At 48.7% G+C, this 17,500-nt stretch overlaps 1 protein-coding gene across 1 annotated transcript in view; it reads right to left on the minus strand.

Moving 5' to 3' along the window:
* LOC133115354 (protein shisa-8) overlaps positions 1–17,500 on the minus strand; it is a 41,898-nt gene that overhangs the window by 19,081 nt on the left and 5,317 nt on the right. Inside the window, 1 exon segment of the mRNA XM_061225223.1 lies at positions 1,125–1,240. Coding sequence (XP_061081207.1) covers positions 1,125–1,240 — 116 coding nt within the window.

Genomic DNA, 17,500 nt, shown 5'->3' on the forward strand with positions numbered 1-17,500 from the left:
GCCCCACTGTCAGTGGAACGGGGACGGGGACGCTGACAGGGGAGCCTTAATTGCGTGGGAATCGGCCTCATGTCCTTCCGTTTGCGCCGGCGGGGGGGACGGAGTCAGAAATGTGCCACAAGCATGTCCTTCAGCGCCGTCCTGCACAATTCCCCGCGCGCGTCAGGCGCTGTGACTAAGCCCGTCTGCGGGGGAGGATGTATTACGGCTAATGAGGCCCCCCCACTCAAGATCATGTCCCAGAAAAAAACCCCGGTCATGCGGGGGTGGGAATCAGTGGCACCTGACTCAAAGTCTGAGAGTTATTTAGCTTGCATTTGAGGGCTTTGGTTAATCCCAAGTTTCACTCTGATCTGCTCTTGACTTTTATCCAGTCAGTCCTACTTTTCGCTTGTCTTGTTCCTTAACCCTTCGAAATGTGTTTTTTTCTGGAACGTTTTTTCAAAACTGTTTTCTAGAATCGCTTTTCACTTTCTTGTAGTGATTGTTCCGTCAGCATTTGAAGGTTCAGATAAAATTTGTGATCTTGCACCTTAACGGGTTAAAGAAAATGTACAAGAAATCAACCGCCGCACGGTCATCAAAATAATCTTATATTTAGTCAAAATAACCTTTGGAAGAATTGAAGAGTAAAAAAAGATATTGTGTTGTTAACCAACAAAGGTTAAATGTCAGAGTCTAATTAGTGCAAGTCCAACTGTCACAAGGCTGGGTTCAGCGACAACGTTCCTGCGAGGCAACCCAAGATGAGCAATGAGCAGTGTGAATCATGTCCGGCTGCTATTCTGGTCCCAGACTGCATTTCAACTTGATCGGCGCAAATTTAAGGGAAACATTGTGGCAGGACAGATAGGGCACTCATTTGGAAGTGTGGTCAATGTTCACCAATTTAAATGGGAGATCGTAGCAGGGTGGTCATTGGTGACTAAACTAATTTAAAGGGAGTTTCATGACAGGATGATTGTTGGTGGCGAAACTATTTTAAAGGGAATATAGTGACAGGATGGTCATTGTTGACTAAACGAATGTATAGGGAATATCATGATAGTGTGGTCATTGGTGGTGACTTATTTAAGGGGGAAATGGTAGCTGGATGGTGATTGGTCAATTCAAGCCCAGCTCACCAGTGGTGTTGCGCAGTCCTCTGCCAGAAATTCCGTTGCTCCCGATGGGGGCGTGGCCTCCTGTCCCGTCCATGCCTGACTCCGCCCCCGGCTGTTTCATCAGCTCTGTCAGCGTTCTGTAACAAAGGAGATGCACAGAGTTCAGAACCAGGGCACTCTCTCTCACACACACACATAACACACACACACACACACACACACACACACTCACACTCACACTCACACTCACACTCACACTCACACTCACACTCACACTCACACTCACACTCACACTCACACTCACACTCACACACACACATGCACACGCACACGCACTCACACACACACAGAGTGAGACACGCACACGCGCACGCACTCACACACACACGCACACACACAGTGTGAGACTCAAACCCAGAGACCTCACACACACACACGCACACACACACGCACACACACACACACACACATACACACACACATACACACACACATACACACACACATACACACTCCACATTGTAAACCCCCCCCCCCCCCCCCCACAATATTCTGACAAAGACCCCTGTTCTGATACCGTAGTACAAACGGATGTGAAATCACTGACCATTTGAACTCGTGCTGACCAGAACCTGTGTTTGCTTCATCACTGTAACCTCAGCAGTACAAGACCCCCTCACACAGACCCCACTTGAACCAGGGCTTAGCCTCTGACCTCTGACAGTGCGGACGGTAGCGTGTGCGATCCGTGCTAATTGGACGGCGCGTCATACGGAACGTCAATACCTCTCAGGGAGCGAGGACAACCCACCGCACGACCCTCTCGGTGACCAGGCATTAGGCGCCGCCCGTCGATATCGCTGTGAGAGGGGGAGGGGTTAATGCTGTTTACGCTTCGATGGGCCAGGCCTGTGCTACGCCACATTAACTCCGCTCTGAGCGCCAGGGACCTAGTCGAAATGCAGCGCTCCCCACGTGCCCCCCACGTGCCCCGCACACCCGTCCCCACCCAGCCCAGGAGGGCTTCGGGGCTTTAGGACATCGTCTCCTTGTGGCTGTGGCAGTCGCCCGTATCTGATTTGCCGATGGCGGCAGGCCCGGCCCTCGTGCATGTGTAGCGGTGTTAGCATGTGTAGCGGTGTTAGCTCGGCTACTTCGCCAGTGAAGTGCGGCGAAGGCTCGTAAACAAGTTACCGCGACAACGCTCCCTGATGACTAACTCCCAAAATTCTAAATAATGCTGTTGCCGTTGGCTACGGGGGTGATTTTGCCTTTAGCTGACTGGTAACGCGTTTGAGATTCGCCTCGGACTCGAACAGGGGTGGCCTCCACCGCCCCACGCAGACATCCCCAGACCTACAGACCTCCCCATGCAGACGTCCCAGGACCTACAGACCTCCCCACACAGACGTCCCCAGACCTACAGACCTCCCCATGCAGAAGTCCCCAGACCTACAGACCTCCCCACGTAGATGTCCCCAGACCTACAGACCTCCCCACAAAGACATTCCTGGACCTACAGACCTCCCCACACAGACGTCCCCAGACCTACAGACCTCCCCACGTAGATGTCCCCAGACCTACAGACCTCCCCACAAAGACATCCCAGGACCTGCAGACGTCCCCAGACCTACATACCTCCCCACGCAGACATCCCAGGACCTACAGACCTCCCCACACAGACGTCCCAGGACCTACAGACTGCCCTGCACAGACGTCCCCAGACCTACAGACCTCCCCACACAGATGTCCCCAGACCTACAGACCTCCCCACACAGACGTCCCCAGACCTACAGACCTCCCCACGCAGACGTCCCCAGACCTACAGACCTCCCCACACAGACGTCCCCAGACCTACAGACCTCCCCACGCAGACAACCCAGGACCTACAGACCGTGTGACCGCCTCGGGGGCCGTGTCTTTGCTCGCTCTCCCAGCGCCACTTTGACCCCGCAGCGCCATGGTTACGGAGCAGCAGGGTGGCGAGGTGTAATAACAGGGTTACGAATTGGCCACGACCGATCTGCCTACAGACACCGTCTCCGTGCAGTTCAGCCTCTGGAAATAGAACTTGCACAGAACGGAATTTATTATTTTATTTTTGGAACTAATTTATGAATAAAATATAACCTGGTTTTTTTTTTATTTTATACGGCCTTATCTGCAGTATTAGATCAGCAGTTTATTTTATAACCCGGAAAACAAGAGCAGGAGGGGGAGAGAGAGGAAGAATGAGAGAGGGAGGGAAAGAAATGAGAATGAGAGAGAGGGAGAGCACGAGAAAGAGAGAAAGGGAGAAGAATGAGAGAAGAGGAATGCCAGAGAGCGAGTGTAAGAAACGGAAAGAGAGGAAACCCCCCCCCCCCCTCCATCACACGATCCAATGAACTGACATATACTTGACCTCTGACCCCACACCCTGAGGTGGGCGGACTCCCAAGGCCTCTCCCGGCATCACCCAGGCAGTGCTGTCACTCTCACCGCTGACTCGCCCTGCACTCTGAAGGGTATCGTGACCAACCCTTCGCAAAAAATGCGGCACACGGATAAAATCCCCGCGATCGATCGATCGATTGACGCGGGTGAAGTGCATCGTGGGATACGGGCTGCTGTGGGGACGATCCTGTCGATCCCGGAGCACTTCCCGTCCGCGGCAGCTCTGCCCGCGGGTCGCATCGGAGACCGCCGTTCACGCCGCCATCGGCTAATGGATCCGCGCCCGCTTTCGCGTTCGTGTTCCGGAGAGTTCTACAGCACCTACAGTGCCCCTCCAAACACCCTCAACCCCCCCCGCCCCCCTCCATTATCCAGCCCAAGGCCTCTCGGCTCTCAATGGGTTGTGCAGGGCGGGTGCAGCGTGTGTAAAAATAGGCCTTTGATAGCCCGCCTTCGGGCCCCTCGAACCCTGGGCCGGAAACCACGGGGAGGGGGCTGTAACTCTGACTGGGGCGGGGAGATTTACACGCTAAACTTTGTTCTTTCGAGACAGCTGGAGTCTAATTCACAAGCCATTTGACTGCAACCTCATTAGATCTCCCTCTGCGAACACTCGGAACGCCACCCGGTGCCCCCTGCAGGCTCCCTGTCTGTCTCTCCCATTATAACACACAAGTACCTCTACCTCCCCCAAGGGCCCCTAACCACCCCCACCCCCCCCAAAAAAAACTCCACCCCTGTAGAGATGCCATGCTGAAGTCCTGTTGTAAATGTGCCACAAAAGTGCATCCCAAACAAAAACAAAAAGTCATTTGCCCCCAAAAGCAACTTTTTCCTGTTTTTGTTTTCAATTCTTTCATAGCATTTATCGCACCAACCTGTGCCCCAAAACATTCAGTGTGAATGAGTCCTGGGATAAATAAATATTTTTCTTGGCTCTGTACTCAACAATTTTTGATTTATAATGGCATGTGGTTAAAGTGCAGATCCTCAGCTTTTTTTAACAGTATTTTTGATACATTCTCGTTTCACCATGTGGAAATGACAGCACTTTTTATACATAGTCCCCTTCAGGGTGTGGCTTCACAGGTGTTTCTGATTAGTCAGGTGTGTTCCATCACATCCTTAGTGCAGTAAAAGCATCGTATTCTAGCGTTGTACAATTAGTATTTTATTTTGTATTGTAAAAGAGAGGTTTTAGTAACTACAATGAATTCTAGGCTTTTGATTGCCTTTGGAGTTTGTGTCTCAGCATGAGGAACAGAGTTGCGCCAGTGACAGTCAAGGAAGCCTTTGTGAGGTTGAGGAATGAGAAGAGACATCGGCCAGACAATAGGCTTACCAAAATAGTGATGTCTGGGACATCATTAAGAACAACACGGCTGGTTGTTGTGCTTCTGCGTGTGTTCTTCTGTTGTGCCTCTGAGAGCTTCCTGAGCTGACCGCTGTTGACAGTTCTCTCTTCAACTCTCCGTGAGCTATAATTCATACTGACGCCTGTTTGCTGTTACTGTAACGTGCCTGATAGTGCCCCTGCCAGATAGTGCCCTTTCCGAGAAGTGCCGTCTCCTCCCCATGCTTTGGCACCCAGAGCCACATTGGAAAAGCAGCCAGCAGGGTCTGATATTGCAGCTGCCAAATACGGCCCCCCTCAGGTGGTTGTTTTGGCCCTGCAGCTGCATAGCCGAGTGTCTCCCGTGTTCATATCGGACTCGACAGCTGCCAAATAATGTCCCCTGGCAGTGTTGTGTGAAGCTGTTGGGTGTTTGTGTGTGTGTGTATGTATGTACGCAGTTATACAATAGCTGTGATGACTGCTGACTTTTAGCTGGGAAATTCCCTCCCTCTCAGTTTGTGTGTGTGTATGTACGTGTATGTACGTGCGTGTATGTGTATGTGTGTGTGTATGCATGCGTGCATGTGTGTGTGTACATGTGTACGTGTGTGCATGCACGTGCTTGGGTATGTGTGTAAATATCTAAAATGCGTGTATGTGTGTGCATCTAAGTGCACATGCTTGCATACGTGTGTAAATACGTAAAATGTCAATCATACTATGCAGGATTTTCACCTTGAAAATATAATAAACAAACAGGCATAATCATTACTCTCACACACTGACAACCCGTGTCTGTGTCCACTTCTGTCCAATACCTTGCTTGTCTACTTGTATTTGTTATTCTAAAAACTCCTCGGGCTGTGTCTGGGTGTGGGCCTTTGTTCTTTATCAGAAAAGCATGTGTCCAATACGCTGAACTCATACGCTCCATGATCCAGTAGGAGGACAAGAGGAGACGTGTATGGATTAGCCACTACAGTGGTGAGCTGTTTGCGAGAGATTAGCCTGGGTGGCTAACCATTAAGCAAGTGGCTGGCTAGCGTTCGGTAACATTACTGAAGGTAGCTGCCATTATTAGCTTACTAAATTCAGTTTTGTACCTTAGCTGGCAGGCCATGATAGCTGGGTCCCACTGCACAGTACGTCTACTGCTCATATTTTTGTGAGATTCTGTTTCCTATCCTGGGCAGGACTCCATGAGTAGACTTGCGATGTAAAATGGAAATTGGCAAAGGAGAAATTCTGTACATATATTAGGAAGTATTCAATGTATTAGGAGTGGTCAATGTGTGGAATAGCTTGCCAGGACATGTAGTCGAGGCAGAAACACTGGGGGCTTTCAAGACCAGGCTTGATATCGTACTAGATTCTGTTTTGCTTTTGGGCAAACTAAGCAGTAAGTACACTTAGCGGTCGGAAGAAGTGAGCATTGCTGGGCTGAATGGCCTGTTCTCGCCATGTTATGTTATGTTATGTTATGTTATGTTCAATTATAAGCAACAATGATGTCTTTGTGAGTATGTTTGCTTATGTTACAGAATTTTGCTTCCTTCCAGGCAGGCTAGAGGCAGACTGAAATCCACTGGTGTTAGCAGTAGTGGCTACTATTACCACTAATGATTGTTTACCGAAATACAAACATGAGTTATATCATTTCAAGAGCTAGCCAAATGGCATGTGTGGAAAGCCACTACTAAAGCCGATGTTTTATAAATATTATTAGACCACGGTTTTCTTAGCTCATTGTTATCATATGGTAGTCTACAAAGTCCAGAATCTTCTTGGGGGTGAAGGCAGACGGGGTTGAAAATTCGGGTGTAGACCTTTTTTTTGTGTGTGTGAACGCAGGAGTGAAGCTAGGAAAGAAATCTTGCATAGTATGCTTTTAATAACTCCTCCTTTCAGTCCGCAGGAGAGGCAGAGCCTGCCCCCTCTACCGTAATTTGATCCTCCGTTCTCCCCTCAGAACCTGCTGGTTAGTCCCAGTCTGCCTTGCCTCACCAGCGCAATGCTCTGGGGCTCAGATCAGACATCAATTAGCTTCTGCCGGGTTCTGCTAGTCCAACGGCTGTCTGATTATGTCCGTATTGTGCTTGTGATGTCACTGTCTCTAATCGACTTCAGCGTGATGAATGAGCAGTAGTGATGATCCTGCTCTGGCGGCCGACACCGAAGGATTTTTAATATCACTGCGATCGGTTCTCCTGATTGCCTCTCCGGAGGAAGTGATGTAATCGGATGTTTGGAGCCGCCCTCCCGACAGGTGTGCGGGATATGACCTCGGAGCGGATGCCGCTCCACCCTCCTGGACCGTGTCACCGAAACCAAAACCGTCACGTGACAGGTAATCTACCTAATTGTAAGTGCTAAATGGCTGGCATTTATATAGCGCCTTTATCGCCTTTATCAATTGCTGTACATGATGCTTCTCATTCACCCCAATTCACACACTCACACACCAACGGCGATTGGCTGCCATACAAGGCACCAACCAACCAGCTCGCCAGGAGCAATTTGGGGGTTAGGTGTCTTGCTCAGGGACACTTCGACACAGCCCGGGTGGGGGATCGAACCGGCAACCCTCCGGCTGCCAGACGACTGCTGTTACCGCCTGAGCCACTGTCACTCCACCTGCCATGTACACTCCTTTCTATTGCCCTTCATCATTACCGGCAGGCAAGCAGCCTCTCTCAAAATGCAAAGTAAGTGATTTGTCCTCCAATGTGAGGGTTTAAAATGTAATGAACTTGTCCTGTCCACTCCTATGTCTTAGTGCACATACTCTTTGAGCGAATATACACACACATTCATACGTATATACAGGGTCTGGCTGTAGTGTTCGCGATCCGTCTAATGTACACACGTGCTCACACACACACAGACACACACACACACACACACACTCACAGAAAATGCATACGGAGCAACACTGAGTTTCGCCTGACTGGCCCACTGAAATAATGCTTGGCTCTGAATTCAAAATGGAGGAAAACCCCTTTACTACTTGTTTCATGAAGACAAACCGTTGACCCATAGTTTGAAGCTGGCAGCACTTCTTCCCTTTTCTAAAGCAGACAAACACTCCTTACTCAATATTGGAGAAAAAAAAAAAAAAAGCCAGTACACTTCATACAGATAAACTGCCCACTTGTTCTACTCCAAGAAGACATCCCCTGGCCACCTTATCCTAATCAGGCAAAACGTACAATCCTCTTACTGAGCTCTATCCCCCGGAGACCCCGCATGATTACATTTTGGCTTCCCTACGCTCAAAACTGTTTTTCACTTAACACAAGGGACATTCAATTCAAATAAAAAAAGGTTGTAAATATTTTCATTGCAGCATATTTTTGTCATCCAAGGCACTTATATTATGTCAAAAAAGTGCTTATACTCCGGGATCTCCTGAAAAATGTAGGAGCGCATTAATATATTATTCCAATTAGTACATGTGCTCCTAAATTATTTTCCAGTAAGCACAAATCAAATTTTGGGTGCAAATGCTCCTAAGCACAGTGGAGCCCGGCCTTCTCCAAATCTCGCCAGTTTCAGCCCCGGAGGCCAAAAGTCCTGATGGCAGTTCACTTGGTCCTCTCTCCCCTGACACACACACACCCACACAATTAAAGAAACCCAGCACACGTTTTGTTTCAACACTTTTTTCCCCTATGTGCATGCCATGGCGTTGTCCTCCATAGCGTACAATATTTTCTAATGATTTTACAGACATCACGCACAGACATCAGACACGGGATAAATTCTTGACTTTGTGGCAATTCAGCCGCGAATATATATTTTTTTCTGACGTGTGTTAAACACCTGGGGACCTGTGCTGTGTGAATGATTGCCGGTCATGTGACTTCATTAGCAGGAAGTCTGAGGTAGGAGGAGTTCCTGTCTTGGTTGAGGCCAGGGTAGCTGAATGCCCGGGGGACATAATTAGAAGGCCTCCCAGAAAGAGGTGGGCTGCAGCCAGAAATATCTGACTTTATCTGGATGAAGAGTGGCTTTGTTTTCTCAAGGCTGCTGAAGTGGTTTGGCAGCGTTCCTCTAAGAGCTTTCGAATCTGTTTAAATCTGCAGGAGCGGCTTCCCTCTGCCTGCTTATGAATTTGTATTTGCGGGTTTGAAAGCCATCACGCTTGTGTGGTCGCCTCTTTAAAAATGAATGTGCGCCTTTTCAGCCATGAAGATCCATCTATCATACAAAGTGGATGGTGTAGTTGGCAGTCTTTCTCTCCCTCCCTCTCTCTCCTTCTCTCCTTCTGTCTCTCTTTCTCTCTGTCTCTCCTTCTCTCTCCCTCACTCCCAACGGAATTAATATAAATATTTGAGTATAGATCTCAATCTTTCCTGTGTGGTTTGAAAAAAAAAAAAAAAAAAAATGGTTTATTAAAGTCTGGTTTAAAGCATGAAGCATTGCTGTGACTTTTACTCCCGACGTTTTGATCATTAAGATGCAGAAAGTCTTGAGCTAAGAGCCACCGAGAATCTTCGTCTGATTACTGTTCGCACGGATTTGGCACTAGTTGTTAGTGTCAAATGTGTTTCCGTTCTTATAACTGGGGGGGGGGTTATATGAGTTACTGTTTCCAGATGTCAGGATAATAGCCTTCTGTACGCACCAACACTCAGAGTAACTCTCTCATGTGCGTTTTCCGTCTGTTTTAACTGCTCATTTCAATGTAGGAAAGTCCATCACTCTCCTCCACTGTTTCTGATGCTGCTTGACTGGCAATTTTTTAATTAGTATTTATTTTTATTTTTTTTTGCAAGCAGCCGTTCCATCATACTCCCCGTACCTTCAGAACGGCTGAATACACTTGTTTGATTTTAGCACTTGGACCTTTTGGCTGCACCTTACCCCCCTCCCCCCAGCCTCACTGTCATGCCATGCCACGCCACGTATGCTGCGTGTATGCTACATGTAATTATCACACTTATTATTTTACTATTCGTGGTGTTCTAGCTGCCAAAAAGTGTGGTATTGCTACTTGTTCATTTATCCGATTATTCTACAAGGGGTCAGGTTTTTATCTATGTGAGCAATCTCGCACTTGGAATTGTACTTCTCCCTAGGATGTTCAGCGCACTTGGTTGTTTCAGGTTATGATTTGCTTTACTGTAATGTAATCTACTGTAATGGATTGAGACATATTCTGTGAAAACACAAGCTGCATTTGGAAGTAATGTTGTCGGCCCAGTAGGGGGCAGTCTGTTCATCTGGACCCATGATGGGGCAACCGTGTTGTAGGAGACGATGAGGCATTAATCTCATGGCTCATCAACCGTCTCGGGGCACTTATCGAAAAGCTTAAGGGGCTCGCCAGTACCCTGTCTTTCTCGACATGCTACGGTAATCATCGCCCAGTTTAATTGGCTCAGTATTTCCTTCCTCAGCTGATGGAGGATGAGAATTCAGGCACAAAATGGCACCCCTGTGGGTGCTGCTCATTGATGGTGGTTGAGGTGAGTTCCCCCTGTCACAGTACAGTGCTTTGTGATAATAAAAATGTATTATTATTGTTATCATCATCATCATCATCCAGTGTAACCACACTTCTCTCTTGAGTATTTTGGGATACAATTATGATACTATCATTAAAGACAGGAGAAAACTTCAACGAAAATATGCTTGAAGTATTAACATCGGCAAGTGACCTTTTTTTACGATATCAGTTAATCTTATCTTGTTCATCTTTAATCTTTCTTTCACCCTCTCTCTCTCTGAAAAGTGATCTTTATGCAGTTCATACAGAAATCTCGGCAGTTAAAATAAAACTCAGTGAATATTATTTAATTGGCCAATAAATGAGGTGACCTGTTTTTTAGATACAGAACATTTTCAGTTGGCCGGGTTCAGAACTGCAATTAGTTTTTAGTTTTTTTCTTCCAGGAAGGCTGTTTTTTATCATAGGTGTTTTTCTGTTTAGAACCACTATATGTTTTTATTTTTTTATTTTTTTACTTTCAGGTTTTTAACAGTCAACACTGTCAACCTCGTGTAATCTCAAACTGCCTCTTTCTCTCTCTGTCTATCTCTCTCGCTCTATTCTTTTAACTTGCTTTATTGTCATGACATGTTTTAAAATGAATATCTCTTCCTCTGAACATGTCTGCAGGCTCTAATTTGTATTTGAATTTAGCTTTTCACTAGCGCATAATTTGAACGTTCATTAATAATCACCACTTTAAAGCACAGAAACAGAAGTTGCGATGGATGTAAATGAGCGGAAATATGCACAGGCGTGGTCACGTTCCCTGAGAGATGGCCAGGGAAGCGATATCGGGACGGTAATGCACTTTGTTCGGTTTTATCAATCGGTTCAATGTTCTGATTGGATGCTGACATTGGGAAGAGCGCACGGAAAGAGCTGGAAAGTGTGCGCGCCCTGTGTTGCAGGCATGGCACACATCCGTGCTGTCATACGCGCAATCCCCATTTACAAGCATTGGCGTTTTCCACCACTGACTTTCTAAAAAGCTTTTAGTTCCCGGGCCTGCGTGCCTGGTACTTACATACACAGTAAATTATTGTGCACTGTTGGGGTTGCTGTATTTGATATTCTCACACGCATACACGGTTATGTTGTTTAAGAAGCGCTAAGTATTCTAAACTTGTATATCATGCCTGCTTTTCTTCTGTAAAATTGAATATTCTGCTCACCTGATTCTCCCATTCACAAAATATCAAAATAATATGTTTTAAATTCGATGCATATATGAAGTAGTGGAATATGTCATTAAAATCGCAGCCTTTCTCTCTAAAATAACGGTGTGATTAATGTGTGTGAATTTGCTGATGAGGAGATTCAGTGTTTGTCGTAAAGTTGTGAATGTGTTTGGTCTTTATTAGTGTGTATGAGGACTTGATTAATGATGTTCATGGCATGTTTGTTTTAGTGTTTAGGTTGTTCAGGACTGTGTGTGTGTGTGTGTGTGTGTGTGTGTGTGTGTGTGTTGGGTGATGTTACAGGGAAGGTTAATGCTGATATTTTTGTGCTTAAATCTGAAAATGTGACTAGATGAGCATGAGGCATGAAAATGAATGTATTATACAAAGATAAATGGAATAGCATCCCTCTCGCTCTCTCTCTCTCTCTCTCTCTCTCTCTCTCTCTCTCTCTCTCTCTCTCTTTCTTTCTGTTTAGCCGTGCTTAGCTACACCTGTCAGCTTGGATCAGGGCTCTGAAGCAGCAACATGACAAACTATCTTCTGATTCATACACGCACGCACATACACACACACACACACACACACACACACACACACACACACACACTCTCCCACCCTCGTGAAAACAAAAAGGGACACCCAGGCGGAAACACACAGATCCATATATCCAGAGACATGCACAATCAATCACCTAGACAAACACACAGACACACACACACACAAACACACACAAACACACAAACACATGGAGAGGCACATGTAATCAGTCTTTTTTTTTTTTTTTCGCACCTAGACACATACACACACTCCAAAACATCCAGACAATAGCACAGTCTGTGTTAGGTGCTAATACGCACCAACGGCAAACCATTCACCACCCTGTCAGCCAACATGCTTCCACATACAAACCCTTTTTTAGCAACCCTCAATACCTCCTTCTTCCATACTTTCTTTCTCCTCCTCCCTCTCCCTGTCTTTCTCTCTCTCAAGGTGATGTTTGCCCCCTCCCGCTTGATAATGTGTAGCACCATTAACAGGATTTATGACCACTTTTGCAGAGAACATGTAGATATCTCAAACGCACAATCAATTTCCATTTAAGCCTCAGGTTTCCGGGCCACTGTTTGTTCACAGGAAAATGGCCGCTCAGGTCGATGCCCCCTTCCGATTATAATAAGGAAATGCAAAAAAGCATTCCTTCCTCATTCATCCACGCAGGGTGCTGAACGCACACAAACGGCGCGTGGAATCGCAGATCTCTCCCGGAGGAGAGAGTCGCGCTCCTCCCTTCACACCCAGGGCGGTGCGAAGGCAGAGAAAATATCAAACGGTTGTAGGTGTCACTGGAAAGATGAAAATAATCTGGATTGTGGGTGTGCGTGTGAGGCACGTGAGGGCGCGTGAGAGCGTGCGACAGCGCTGGCGTGCCCGCCCCGCCACCTGTTGTGTGAAACGCTGGCGTTTTTAGCGTTTTTTTGCGTTTTTTAGCGTTTCTCGTGCGACGGAGCAAACTCGTCACGCGCACTCCCGAGACGTCAGAGTGAGACTTCCGAAAAAAGGCACGGCGGTGTGCGCTATTTCTGAGGAAGACAAACGCAGAGATGTGACTCGGAGTCTCACAGTTCCTAAAGACGAAACGGGAGTTATTTTTGCACAGAACCTGAGCATAAACATGGACCAGGGGTGCACGACAAGGGCCGATCCGTTTCAGGATTTTGTGCCAACTTCTGGTCTTAATTATTTTATCGTCTCAATCATATCATATCTGACGTGTGTATGAGTACTGGCTACAGCTGCAGACTGCAAGTGTATCCTAATGATTTACAGGCTTGAACCAGGGTCATTTATAGAGCCGTCAGCAAATTCAAAACAAGGCAATTGGTTGGAACAAAAACCAGTAGGCTGACTGGCCCTCAAGGACTGGAGTTGCGCACCCCTGACATAGATCCATAAAGCAAGGCTGTTGATTCAGCATTCAACAGTGTATTGCCCTGGTGTAAAATCCAGCTATGAAATCCCAGCTACCAGCTGTTCCCAACATAGCTTGAGCTGCTGAAACCATGTTGATTATGGAGCTGGTTGAACTGACTGGTTAAAGACGTATGTAATGTTTTTACATGTCAGTTTTATGCTGTGACTATTATGCTGTGCTTTAGAGAGAGGATAAGTCATGTGACAGCCCAGCAGTGGAGAGAAAGCGTTCACATTGAGGGACATTACATTACATTACATTATTGGCATTTAGCAGACGCTCTTATCCAGAGTGACATACAGTTGATTAGACTAAGCAGGAGACAATCCTCCCCTGGAGCAATGTAGGGTTAAGGGCTTTGCTCAAGGGCCCAATGGCTGTGCGGATCTTATCGTGGATTAGAACCACCGACCTTGCGTGTCCCAGTCATTTACCTTAACCACTACGCTACAGGCCAGACATGCAGATCATTTGAAGCAAATTTTAGGAACCTCTCTCCTCTGTCCCCATCACTCACCCAATCTTTCTCTCCCTCTCTCTCTCTCTCCCTCTCCTCTCTCTCTCCCTCTCTCCCTCTCCCTCTCTCCCTCTCTCTCTCCCTCTCTCTCTCTCTCTCTCTCTCTCCCCCTCTCTCTCTCCCTCTCCTCCCTCTCTCCCTCTCTCTCTCCCTCTCTCTCTCTCTCTCTCTCCCCCTCTCTCTCTCTCTCTCTCTCTCTCTCTCCCTCTCTCCCTCTCCTCTCTCCCTCTCTCCCTCTCTCCCTCTCACTCTCTCCCTCTCCCTCTCTCTCTCCCTCTCCCTCTCCTCCCTCTCTCTCTCTCTCCTCTCTCTCTCCCCTCTCTTCTCCCACAGGTGTAGCGATGGCAGAGCCCCGTGTTACGCAAGGCGCTCCCGGTGGACCCAGCAGCGGTGTGTGTGTGTGTGCGCACGGGTCAGACGCAGTGGCTGCTCCTCTCTGTGTGTCCGAGGTTCGTTGGTATTCTCCTCAGTGTCGAGGGGAACGCCGTGTTGTCGCATGTAAATTCCCCCGTGCTCAGAGAGGCGCCTAGCAGCCAATCAGACGGGGGGCCTCTGACATCTGTTCTGCGACGGCTTTTCGGCACGGCCGCCCGTTAACCGCCGCCCGAGTTGCCGTGGCGAAGCGTTAATTAGATTGCGTTTGATCCTCGTTAGCGCGGAGCCTGGCTGCTGAGCTCCTCCATTAGCCCTGGGTGAGAGCGGGCTGTAAGCCTCACCGCGGGAGGCTGGCTGTCCCCCGGCGCTGTGACCTTTCGTCCTCTGGAACCAGGCCACGAGTCCGGCTCTCTGTGGGACACCCCTGTTCCCCCGGTCTGCCTGGGACACCCCCACTCCCCCGGTCTCCCTGGGACACCCCCATTTCCCCGGTCTGCCTGGGACACCCCATTCCCCCGGTCTGCCTGGGACACACCCATTCCCCCGGTCTGCCTGGAACACCCCACTCCCCTGGTCTCCCTGGGACACACCCATTCCCCCGGTCTGCCTGGGACACACCCATTCCCCCAGTCTCTCTGGGACACACCCATTCCCCCGGTCTGCCTGGGACACCCCCACTCCCCCGGTCTCCCTGGGACACCCCATTCCCTCGGTCTGCCTGGGACACCCCCATTCCCCCGGTCTCCCTGGGACACCCCATTCCCCCGGTCTCCCTGGGACACCCCATTCCCCGGTCTGCCTGGAACACCCCATTCCCCCAGTCTCCCTGGGACACCCCATTCCCCCAGTCTCCCTGGGACACACCCATTCCCCCGGTCTGCCTGGGACACACCCATTCCCCCGGACTCTCTGGGACACCCCATTCCCCCGGTCTCTCTGGGACACCCCAGTTCCGCCGTTCCCCCTGCACCCCCTCCCCCCATTCCCCCGGCCTCCCTGGGGACACCACTTTTCCCCTTGCTCACAAAAAGTACTCCCCAAAAGTACAGTTGCCCCCTAGCCCCCTCGGCTACAAACAAGAAACGCAACCAGAGACACACAGAAATATCCCAGCAGCCACCTGTCACTTGGAGTGCACCTGCAGTGGCAGCTGCTGTTATTTTTATTGTGCGCAGTTCATTCGGTTAGCCAAGTCTTTCTGTGATTTACTTTGTGTATCGGTATTTTTAGTTGGCTAGGTAAGCAGTGTTTGCATAGTTAAGTTTGGTCACTTTTGCTTTGTTGTTTGTTTGTTTATTTGTTTGTTTAAAAAAATTCAAATAGGCCCTGGTCCTTATCTTTGTTGGACTGGTAGCAGTTGAAATTGTACTTCCCTCTCGGGTCTTTCAGCGCACTTATCCCTGGTTATGGGTATGCACTTTATTGTACGTCGCTCTAGATAAGAGCGTCTGCCAAATGCCATTAATGTAATGTAAAAGTCTCTCCTCGGCTTGCATTGTTCCTACAGGCTGCCCATTTGTGCAGCTGCGTGTTGTTACGGATGCTGTTCAGGTGAAACTCTTCATGATATCTGTTCATAAACACATTTTTGCCCTTTCCAATACCCTCAGAGAATAGGAATGTGTGTGTGAGAGGGAGTGTGTGTGTGTGTGTGTGTGTGTGTGTGTGTGTGTGTGTGTGTGAGAGTGTGAATGCGGTGTGTATATGTTTGTGTGAGAGAGAGAGATGGAGTGTATGTGTGTGTGTGTGTGTGTGTGTGTGTGTGTGAGAGAGAGAGAGAGAGAGGAATTGACACTGAGGTGGAGAGACAGCCAGAGAGCGGCTAGACTTATGTAGAGAATTGCTGAAAACTCAAGAGGAAAAACCCCCAAAAAATAAGAGCTCCAAAATGGATGTGGGTTCACATTAGGGTGGAAGACTGATAGCTTGCTTGGACCTGATTGGCCAGTCACAGTGTTGGTACAGAGCAGCAGTACAGGGGGGCTATAATGTCTCTTGCCCCAGCAGCGGCCCTGCCGTATAGTGAACACCTCTGTGCAATGACACAGCCCCCTGCTCTTTGCGTGTGTGTGTGTGTGTGTGTTTCTGTGCGATCACCTCCCTGCTCTCTGTGCCATCACACAGCTCCCTGCTCTCTGCACGTGTGTGTTTGTGTGTGTGTGTGTGTGTGTGTGTGTGTGTGTGTGTGTGTGTGTTTTTACGATCACACAGCTCCCTGCTCTGTGCGCATATGTGTTTGTGTGTGTGTGTGTGTGTGTGTGTGTGTGTGTGTGAGAGTGTGTGTGTGAGAGTGTGTGTGTGAGAGTGTGTGTGTGAGAGTGTGTGTGTGTGTGTGTGTGTGTGAGAGTGTGTGTGTGAGAGTGTGTGTGAGAGTGTGTGTGTGTGTGTGTGTGTGTGTGTGTGTGAGAGTGTGTGTGAGAGTGTGTGTGTGTGTGTGTGTGTGTGAGAGTGTGTGTGTGTGTGTGTGTTTACGATCACACAGCTCCCTGCTCTCTGCGTGTGTGTGAGTGTGTGTGTGTGTGTATGAGTGTGTGTGTGTGTGTTTACGATCACACAGCTCCCTGATCTGTGCGCGTGTGTGTGTGTGTGTGTGTGTGTGTGTGTGCGATCACACAGCCCCCTGCTCTGTGCGCGTGTGTGTTTGCGTGTGTGTGTGTGTGTGTGAGAGTGTGTGTGTGTGTGTGTGTGCCCCCTGCAGCGCCCTGTCCTGCCCCCTCTCTGCTGTTGTGCTGCTTTAAAAGCCTTGTTTATGCAGAGCAATCGCATGAGCCTCCGAGCAGAGAGGAGCAGGACGAGGGAGGGGGCAGAGTTTTGGGTGAGGAACGAGGTCCGGGATGGGACTGGGGGATTGGGTGGGGGCGGGGGGGGGGGGGGATTTTGAGGGAGGGAATCGGAGAAATGAGCTATGTGCTGAAATGTCTGTCATAGATTTCTCCATGTTAGATCTCAGTGGCTGCGTCTGTGTCTCTCTGGTGGGAGTGCGGTGTCAGTCCAGGTCAGGCCCAGTAGACAGTGCAGTGGGGGGAAAAACAACCCGCCATGTTCCCTCCCTAAACTGGCTTGCCCTGTTCTCCATCCTGCCC

Source organism: Conger conger, chromosome 16, assembly GCF_963514075.1.
Source record: "Conger conger chromosome 16, fConCon1.1, whole genome shotgun sequence".
NCBI classification, from domain to species: domain Eukaryota; kingdom Metazoa; phylum Chordata; class Actinopteri; order Anguilliformes; family Congridae; genus Conger; species Conger conger.